This window comes from Dipodomys merriami, unplaced genomic scaffold (assembly GCF_024711535.1).
Source record: "Dipodomys merriami isolate MVZ:Mamm:240054 unplaced genomic scaffold, mDipMer1.0.p SCAF_143, whole genome shotgun sequence".
Classification (NCBI taxonomy): Eukaryota; Metazoa; Chordata; class Mammalia; order Rodentia; family Heteromyidae; genus Dipodomys; species Dipodomys merriami.
Window position 1 is genome coordinate 3252451 of NW_027202749.1, and position 10153 is coordinate 3262603.

Below are 10153 nucleotides of genomic sequence, written 5' to 3' on the forward strand. Positions count from 1 at the left end.
CTCTGTTTTAAACAGCCTCTCATGCTTTTTCAATGCCAGCATCTGGAGACGGGTCCATGCGGTGGTTTGCTAGAGTTTTCTGCTGCTCAAGGATAGCACAGGGCCACAGCTGAGGCCGCTGATCTATTTTTAGCGCTCACACATTTCAAGATGGTTCCATTGATTTTTTTTTTCTTCCCTAAGCAATTGTTTGTGCTGCAGGCCGGCCTCACCTCACCCCTTAGTCTGGAACACGTTTTCTGTCTCATCTGTGGAGCTGGCCACAGCCGGGGGGACACAGCCAGGGTTAGGAGGTGGAGGCCGGGCAGCATGTCTGCTTGCTGAGAACTCGGCTGGAGTGAAGAGGGCCGGCGGGGCCCTGAGCTGGGCATCCTCCAGCCCGAGACCCCCTGGCCTGCGCTGCCCAGGCCCCTGGCGGCCCCAGGTCCTCAGCCTTGCTGATCTGGTCTATTCGGTGGGGTGTGCCCCTCCGCCAGCCTCTGAGAGCCGAGTGTCCCATGGGCACACGGCCTGACGCGGCGTGCACCAGTGATCCTCACCAGGCCGTGACCCACTGTGTAGAGCGGACCCGGGGCCCGCGGCCTGCACAGCCATCCCTTCCTCTCCAGTGGGACGGCGGTGTTGAGCACGGCCCGGGTGCTGGCGCAGCGCCCCTGGGCTGCAGGCACAGCTGTGCAGGTTGTCTGCTGTCTTGGGGGGGGGGAGTTGTGGTTGGATAAGAAGAGTGGGCCTGCCGGGTGCTGGTGGCTCACGCCTGTAATCCTAGCTACTCAGGAGGCTGAGATCTGAGGATCACACTTCAAAGCCAGCCCGGGCAGGAGAGACCGTGAGATTCCTATCTCCAATAAACCACCAGAAAACTGGAAGTGGCGCTGTAGCTCAAGTGGTAGAGCGCTCACCTTGAGCTGAAGAGCTGAGGGACAGTGCCCAGGCCCAGAGTTCAAACCACACGAAGAACAAAAAAAAAAAAAAAAGAGTGGGCCTGAACACAAGCAGCCTCAGTAAGCCTTGGGGCGCGCTGAGGGTGGGTTGCCCCTGGATGGTAGCACACACCCAGGCACTAGCCTGCACCTGACAATGCTCGCCTCGCTGCTCGCCTCCTCAGGAGCCTGCGTGCCTAACGTGGGGTTCCAGCCTTGCCCCGATGGTGTGGCACCTCGTGGTCGCGGCCCACATGAGCCTCAGCCGTGGCTTGAGGACCACCCCACTCAGGTGGATGGGTGTCCAATGGCCCCTCGAAGCCTCTGGAACAGCGCCTGGTCCTGGGTCACAGCCCAGCGTCATTGTCACCCCGGTCTCACCTCGTGTCCCCCCAGAGTCTCCAGCAAGGCCGTGGTGTAGAAGCGGCGGACAGCTCTGACGGCTCCCGCTCAGCCCTCCACCCGCCCTCCCCTGCAACTCAGCGTGACAGGGCCACAGTGGCGTCCAGGGATCAAGGACAGACGCGTGGTTTCCCCACTGCCCAGTCCCTCTGTGCCCTGCCACTCTCTCCGGATGCCCAGCTGCGTCTGACCAGCTCAGTTTGCAGGGAGTGGGGGGACTGAGCTGCTGAGGAGTGAAGGAAGTTAACAGCGCACCCACCAGCTGATGGGACCGGAGACAGTGCACCGACCATGCCTGCCTGTGAGGGGCTTAGGCCACCCGGTCCTGCTTCTTCCTGAGGACAGGAGGGCAAGGGTGGCAGCAGATGCCCCAGCACGTGTGCCCCTGCCAGTATGTGGCAGGTGCAGGTGTGTAATAGATGCAGGTATGCAGCATGTGCAGGTGCATAATAGATACAGGTATGCAGCAGGTGCAGGTGCGTAATAGATACAGGTAGGTGTGTAGTAGGCACAGGTAGGCAGCAGGTGCAGGTGTGTAATAGATGCAGGTATGCAGCAGGTATGTAATAGATACAGGTATGCAGCAGATACAGGTGTGTAATAGATAAAGGTATGCAGCAGGTGCAGGTGTGTAGTAGGCACAGGTAGGCAGCCGGTGCAGGTATGTAGTAGGCACAGGTATGCAGCAGGTGTGTAATAGATGCAGGTATGCAGCAGGTGCAGCTGTGTAATAGATGCAGGTATGCAGCAGGTGCAGCTGTGTAATAGATGCAGGTAGGCAGCAGGTACAGCTGTGTAATAGATGCAGGTAGGCAGCCGGTGTAGGTATGTAGTAGGCACAGGTATGCAGCAGGTGCAGCTGTGTAATAGATGCAGGTAGGCAGCAGGTACAGCTGTGTAATAGATGCAGGTAGGCAGCCGGTGCAGGTATGTAGTAGGCACAGGTATGCAGCAGGTGCAGGTGTGTAATAGATGCAGGTAGGCAGCCGGTGCAGGTATGTAGTAGGCACAGGTATGCAGCAGGTGCAGGTGTGTAATAGGTGCAGGTATGTAGCAGGTGCAGGTATGTGGTTGTTACAGATATGTAGTAGGCACTGGTAGGCAGTAAGTGGAGGTAGGCAGCAGGCACATTCTGTGTTCCTTTCTTCCTGTTTGCAATGGAGAAGTGAGGTCTGTGGTTACCGGGGCTGGAGCTGATGGCCCCTTCCTTGGGCGGGGAGGGAGGGAGGAGGTGGTGGGTCAGCCATGTGAGGCCGGTGGGCAGACACGGGGAGGGATGGCTGGCAAGCACCTGGTTAGTGGCTCTGTCCTCCAGGTTCAAGTGTTGGTGCTGAAAGGGCAGCTGAGCCGGGGGAGGGACGGGGCCTTGCGCGGCCGTGTGCTCCTTGACCGCCGCCCAGACATCGTGGACATCAAGCCGGCCAACATGGAGGACCTGACCGAGGTGATCACAGCGTCCGAGTTCCACCCGCACCACTGCAACCTCTTCGTGTACAGCAGCAGCAAGGGCTCCCTGCGGCTCTGTGACATGCGGGCAGCCGCCCTGTGCGACAAGCACTCCAAGCGTGAGTGTGCACGCACACACACACACGTGTGAGCATGTGGGGGTGTGAATCAGCGACTGAACGAATGACACCCCAAGCCTAAGCATGCGTGCGTGTGTGCGTACACGTGGGTGGGGGGTAGGTGAGCGAATGAGGACACAGATGAGTGAGTTGGATGCGTGTGAGTGAAAGAATGAATTGGTCCTCCCGACTAGCATCCTCCCTCTTGCCCTGACCGCTGCCTCCGCATGGGTGCTCGCCTGCCTCTGCTTTGCGGGCCTTCAGCTCCTGTCTGCCTCGGGACCTTTGACCGTGTTGCCCCATCTTTCCTGCCAGCCCTTCTCCAGCCTGGCTGTCCAGTGTATGGTGTGGTCCGATCCCTGTCTGCAAGGAGCTGAGGGCCCCAGCGATCAGGGCTCCGTGTCCCCCCAGGGCCTGAGCGGAGCCTGTTACATAGAGGCTCTGAGTGTGAGCTGCTGGCTGGCTGCATGAGCATAAGCCGACGTTTCCCGCTCGCTGCACGAGCTTTTGGGACAGGCCGCAGTGCACAGACCGGGCCCTGGTCAGGGAGCTGCAGAGCTCTAGCAGGAAGCAGGGCTCCACTCCTCGTGGCCTGTGGCCAGTGGGGAGGGCTTTCGTGAGGCTCCAGGATCTGCCATCAGCCGGGCTGGGAGAGCAGGCTGGCTGGGAGGCCTGCCAGTCGCTGGTTTCCAAGGAGACAGGAATGGCTGGTGACCAAGCCCGGCAGGTCCAGATCCCCACCCATCCCTGGCACCCCAACCCACTGGGCAGCGCATGCTGGGGAGGGAAAGGGATGGATGTCTAGAGAAAGTCAGACACGTTGCCTCGCCAGGAGGGGGCAGCAGAGGGCAGGGCAGCGCGCACGGCTCCAGGTTCAGATCCGCCCTTCTGGCTCCATCGGTCGGCTCTGAGGCAGGGAGCTTCCCCGTTTCTCTCATGTCCTCATCGGGGCTGAGAAGGTGGCACCGATGGGGGTGGACATGGCTCCACGCGAGTCCTCCCGCCCGCACTGGCCGCTCTGCCGGGAGGGGCGGGGCCTGGTGGGGGGGTGGGGCAGGTGTGAAGGGGGTGGGGCCAGCGCAGCCCCCCCCCCCCCCCCCCCCCCGTGACCTGGCCGCCCTTTGCCCCACCGCAGTTTTTGAGGAGCCCGAGGACCCCAGCAACCGCTCATTCTTCTCGGAAATCATCTCGTCAGTGTCCGACGTGAAGTTCAGCCACAGCGGCCGGTACATGCTCACCCGGGATTACCTCACTGTCAAGGTCTGGGACCTGAACATGGAGGCGAGGCCCATCGAGACCTACCAGGTGGGTCCGCTCAGACCCGGGGGTGCTGCGGGGGCCCTCCGGGAGTGCGGGAGCCCATCCCAAAGCATAACCAGGTGGCCTGCTGGCCGCGGGCCTGAGACCGGTGGCCACTCCTGCCTGCTTCCCTCCCCGGCCGTGGGCGGGCAGCCGGGGACCTGTCACTCAGCTGACCCCTCCCCTCAGGTCCATGACTACCTTCGGAGCAAGCTCTGCTCCCTGTATGAGAGCGACTGCATCTTCGACAAGTTCGAGTGCGCCTGGAACGGCAGCGACAGGTGAGCTGGGGCCTGGGGCCGCAGGGAGGGGGAGGTCGGGGGCCCTGGCCTGCGCCCCGGGGTCCTCGCTCCGTGAGGGGCTCCTTCAGCTCCAGATCACATCAGGTTCCTGCCCGTCCGCTGCCGGCTGCCCGCGCCTCCCAGGGTGCCCAGCGCCTCCGTGAGAATGGCCACCTCCTGCGGCTTTGGGCGCAGACCTGGGACTGTAAGAGGGACAGGACGAGGCGAGGGCTGCCCTGGAGGCCAAGCCAGGGGGCAGGGAGCTCCGGAAGTGGCTTGTGCTCGGTCAGAGCGACAGCACCGACAGCACCGTGACCACAGGGTCCACTGAAGGACGCGTAGTGGGCAGGCTTGGCTGGCATGTGGACACCTCTCGTGCTCACCTGCTCCGGGGACCCCCAGGACACAGGGCTCCTCGGGTTGCCTGAGCTGCATTCCTGATGTGTTTGGGGGCTCCCTGGGAATGGGCCTGGGGTCCTGTAGGCCGCGAGGGCCGCTCCAGCCCCTCCTGGCCTGTGTTGGGTGCCCTGTGCACAGCCGTGCCCAATGCCTGTCATGCTTCTGTGTGGCCACCAGGGGGTGCACGTGGCTAGACACAGGACCCTCGTCCCAGCCTTGGGGCTCAGCATCCCACCTTCCCCTCCCACTGCCCAGAGGTGGGCACTGTGCATGCCCCCTGCCCACATCCTAGGGTCCCTACCACCCTGCCCTCCTGTTTCCTTCGCCACCCTGCTCTCTCCCACCCCCCAGGGGCTCCCTGGAATGCCCCGCCCACCCCACTCTGTGAGTGTCCATGTCAAGAAGCCTTCTGGGCCCTTCCATCTGCCGGCTGCCATGCCTGTGGTCAGGGATCCCAAGACTGACAGACGCTGGCATCTGCAGCCCAGGAGCCCAGGCCCAAGGCCTGTCCGCAGGGGAAGCAAGCATGGGGAGGGGGAGATATGAGAAGGACCCTCCCCACCTCACCCCACCCAGTACGGGCCTCGCACCCGCTGCGTGCCCTCCAGGCAGGCGCTGGCCTTGGCACATTTTGTGTCATAGTCTTGGCAACCAAGAGGCCACTCCTGTCGATTGAGAGTCTGGAGGCAGACCGGAGAAGTGGAAAAGAATGGAGCCAGAAAGCACGGAGCTCCCCTTTCGCCCGTCCCGTGGCTGCGCACGGCTCAGCTGGCACTCCACACCCTGTGGCCCCCTTCCCCCGTCCCGTGGCTGCGCACGGCTCAGCTGACGCCCCACACCCTGTGGCCCCCTTCCCCCGTCCCCGTGGCTGCGACGGCTCAGCTGGTGCCCCACACCCTGTGGCCCCCTTCCCCCGTCCCGTGGCTGCGACGGCTCAGCTGACGCCCCACACCCTGTGGCCCCCTTCCCCCGTCCCCGTGGCTGCGCACGGCTCAGCTGACGCCCCACACCCTGTGGCCCCCTTCCCCCGTCCCTCCCGTGGCTGCGACGGCTCAGCTGGTGCCCCACACCCTGTGGCCCCCTTCCCCCGTCCCTCCCGTGGCTGCGCACGGCTCAGCTGGCGCTCCACACCCTGTGGCCCCCTTCCCCCGTCCCTCCCGTGGCTGTGCACGGCTCAGCTGGCGCTCCACACCCTGTGGCCCCCTTCCCCCGTCCCGTGGCTGTGCAGGGCTCAGCTGGCGCCCCACACCCTGTGGCCCCCTTCCCCCGTCCCGTGGCTGTGCACGGCTCAGCTGGCGCCCCACACCCTGTGGCCCCCTTCCCCCGTTCCCGTGGCTGCGCACAGCTCAGCTGGCGCTCCACACCCTGTGGCCCCGTTGCTCTGGTCCTTCCCACGTCCTGTGCTGCAGAATGGCCGGCGATGTCCTTTCTTGCCTTGCTAGGACGTCTGAGGGGAAAATGGCAGTGCCCACGTGAGCCTTCCTCACTCGGATAATGCCGTCTGTCTGTCCACCCATCGCCATCTGTCTATCCATCTACTTGCCCATTCTTTCATTTGCCCATCCATTCATCCATGTTTACCTATTTTTTCCATCCATCTATTCATCTGTCCACGCATCCATCTGTCCACCATCCGTCCATCCATCCGTTTATCCATCCATCTGTCCATCAACTCATCTATCCATCTATTCATCTGTCCACCCATCCATTCATCCATCCATCTGTCCATCCATTCATTTGAAATCCATCCATCTGTCCATCCATTCATTTGAAATCCATCCATTCATTTATCCATCCATCAATCCATCTATTTATCTATCCATCCCCATCTCTTCATCCATCTGTCTCTGGCCATCCATCTGGCCATCCAGCCAACCCTTTGAGAAGTGCAAGTAGCATGTTGAGTCTCACCTTCTGAACCTGCATGCCAGCAGTGAGGGAGAGAAGGTTCCAGCCCTCCCCCGTTCCCCTGTGCCTTCTGTCTGAGTAGTACGTCAGCACATGTCAGATGCAGCCCCTCCCCTGGCTGCTCCTGGGGTCCTCACATGATACCAGCACTCCTTCATCCCAGACCAGCCAGGGGTGCAGGGTGGAGAAGAGGCGGCCCCCCCATCATGCCGGCTGAGGCACAGGAAATGCAAGCTGGGATGGTGACCCCAGCACCCCTCCCCCGCTCCCAGCACCCCGAAGACCCCTGGACAGGACCCACCGCCCTGCTGTCTCGTGCTGAGCCCAACTCCTGTGGATGGTTCCCCTCTGATCCTCCTGTCTCAGTCACGTCCCTCTCCCTAAGGTGTGGGTGTCTCCTCTCAGGTGGCAGTGGCCACTTGGGACCAGGCGGGCAGGCGGCCTGCGGTTCAGAGGCCAGGCATCTTCAGCGAATGTCCTCCGTGGCCCCAAGTCCAGGGCTGTGTGTGAGACTGGAGGAGAACAGCCGAGGATGTGCGTTTACTGTGCATGCAGGGGGCCCAGCTCCTGGCCCCAGAGTCCGAGGGGGGACAGAGATACTGGGAACAGGGAATCCCTGGAGAAAGGTGACATGCAGGGTGGACAGGAAGGGTGGCGTGCCGGCTCTGGGTGTTCCCTCCCGCCTCCCCCTCCTCGGCTGACCCCCGTTCCGCCCTCCCCGCAGCGTCATCATGACGGGGGCTTACAACAACTTCTTCCGCATGTTCGACCGCAACACGAAGCGGGACGTGACGCTGGAGGCGTCTCGGGAGAGCAGCAAGCCGCGGGCGGTGCTGAAGCCACGGCGCGTGTGCCTGGGCGGCAAGCGGCGGCGGGACGACATCAGCGTGGACAGCCTGGACTTCACCAAGAAAATCTTGCACACCGCCTGGCACCCGGCCGAGAACATCATCGCCATCGCCGCCACCAACAACCTCTACATCTTCCAGGACAAGGTCAATGCCGACGCGCACTAGGGGGCGGCCGCAGCCGGCCCTCCCCGCAGCCTGGCCCCGGTGTCCCGACGCGACCCTCACAGCCCAGCCGCAGGGGCGGCCGTGTGGGGACCTGGCCGTGTGGCCCCCCCCCCCCCGCCAGCGCCCCTGAGCCGGATTCGGCGTGGGTGGAATATGGGGAGCCACGCCACAGATCCTAAGACAGATGTGGAGCCACAGCTACAGATCATAAAGCAGATGTGATTAGCGGGGCTCGGTGGTCAGGGTTCCTTCGTGCGCCTGTGTCCCCGTGTCTGGCTGTGGTCTTGGGTTTGTTAGGACTTCATACGGTCTTGGGTGGGGATCCCCCAGCCCCGGCCCGGCCCTCATGCTCGGGGAGCAGAGGGTGGAAGGTGAGCCGTGTCTGGCTCCAGCGTGCGCGGCCGTGAGTGCTGCCCAGCTCTGCGGACGCTTGAAGTCTTTCTGGACCCCAGGGCCCCTGCTGGTGCGGCTTCCTCCAGGGAAGGGGTGTGGATGTGGGGGTGCCCCGGCCCTCACTTCCCGCCACCCTCGGTTCCCCGCTGCCCTCCCTGCGGGGCTTCTCCACCTTCCACACCCTGGGCGCCTTTGGGAGCCAGCACCGCGCGGCCCGCGGCCCCACGCTGGGGGTCCGGTCATTTCCTCTACAGACACTGAGCGCGGTGGGGACGCAGGGCACAAAGGAGGAAACTGAGGCTCGAAGCAGGGAGGCCAGCCCTCCCCCGTGGTGGGCCGTGGCTGCACACAGGCCCTCCTCCGGCCTGGTGACACAGCATCCACCCCGAGGGAAGGTTCTGGAAAGGAGACGGCTCTCCATCCTGCGAAGTGCGTGTGGATGGTCCCCCCCCCCCCCCCGTGCCCTGCGGGGCGTGGCTCTGCCCACCCTCGCATGCTTCTCCCGGCTCTCCCGGCCTTGCCACAGCCCCACGTCAGGTGGCGCTGTCCCCCCGGTCTGCAGGCGGGGACCCCAGACCCGCACCTCCTGAGGTCCTTGCGTGGGCTGACGTTTTGATTCAGGAAGTAGAGGGCAGACGGGCACACTTGAAGCCAACGTCATTCGTTCATTTTGTGTTTGTTTTTGTGTTTTACACCTTGGACGAACACGCGGGAAACAGACCCGACTGAGATTCCCCCGGGGACCACCGGCTCCTTGTATGTGTGGAAAAGCACAACGCGCATGCGCCCTGACTCCCGGCCACACATTTACACAGCAGGGGGCCATCGGCTTTCCTTCTTTTTCTTTTTTAATCGACATGAATGAAGAATGTTTGTTTATAGATCACTCTACAAGCCAGGTGACCTGGACAGTATTATATGTACATATCTACCCTAACTCAGTTTAATGATCCAAGGATCGGTTGACTGCCCCCTCCCCAGCCCCCTTTGTAAAGAGGTTCGAGAATGTAGTAAATTGTATAGAATTCTTGTCAAAGCCAAAACCCAGTGAGGGCCTTACACAACTGCTCGGGGATCTGGCACCATGTCTCTCCCTTGTATGATTCAGACTTACGAGAGGAAGTTTGCCTTTTTTGAGTCATAGTTTAAGTGAACATTTACTGTATTCAAAGTGTAAATCTTACAAGATCTGCAAAAAGCAGGGAGGGTCTTCTTCTGTTTTCAACTTGGGGTACCAAACCAAAAAGCAAAAAGAAAAGACACAAAAGGACAAAAGGATCTTCTCTGGATACTTGCCCAAAGCACTCGGTGGTAACAAGTGTGTATGTGGGGGGAGGGAAGCTGGGAGGGGGCGGGCAGCGCGGGGCGGGGCGGGGCGGGCGGACCCGAAGCCAGGTCACAAAATGTGTCTTGACTCTGAGTGTCGGGGTGTTGGCGTCGTTGGTGTGGCGTTGTTGGGGTTGGGGTTTTCCTTCTGGCGTGGTGGTTCTGGAGGACGGAGTCCTGGGCGTGGTGGGGCTCAGCGGGGACGGGGCGGTGTCATTGGGCCTGATCGTCTCCAACTCTGTCACTCATAGGTGCATTCTTTCTTCGGTGTCTCACAAACTATCCAACTGTTGAAAAAAGAATATAAATATGTGAATACCAGCTTTTTCCAATAAAAATAACAAATGTTACATCTATAAGAGGCTCCTGGTGTGGCCCGTGTCTGAGCAGAGGGGTGTCCTGGGGGCGGGGTGGTGGGTGGGTGCACCAGGGGGCATCTGTCTGGGGATGAGGTTTCGGGTGGGGCTGGGCTGCCTCCTGCTCCAGCTCCTGCTTCCTGTCCTGTCCCACCCCAGCGAGGAGGGACCCGAGCGCTACAGTCGCCGACCCCAGGTCAGGCACAGGGATGGGGGCGGGGCAGCAGACAGTGCCTTAAACTGAAGCAGCTGAAGTGTCCAGCGGTCCAGCAGCATGGTGTCCAGCCA

At 61.9% G+C, this 10153-nt stretch overlaps 1 protein-coding gene across 7 annotated transcripts in view; it reads left to right on the top strand.

The window, feature by feature from the left end:
- Positions 1-9868, top strand: part of LOC138826550 (serine/threonine-protein phosphatase 2A 55 kDa regulatory subunit B gamma isoform) — a 56271-nt gene extending 46403 nt beyond the window's left edge. For all 7 annotated transcript variants that reach the window (XM_070021812.1, XM_070021813.1, XM_070021807.1 and 4 more), the window contains 4 exons: positions 2723-2887; positions 4023-4192; positions 4376-4467; positions 7499-9868. In XM_070021812.1, coding sequence (XP_069877913.1) covers positions 2723-2887; positions 4023-4192; positions 4376-4467; positions 7499-7790 — 719 coding nt within the window. In that variant the 3' untranslated portion in view covers positions 7791-9868. The remainder of the gene's footprint in view (positions 1-2722; positions 2888-4022; positions 4193-4375; positions 4468-7498) is intronic.
- Positions 9869-10153: the final 285 nt, after the last annotated feature.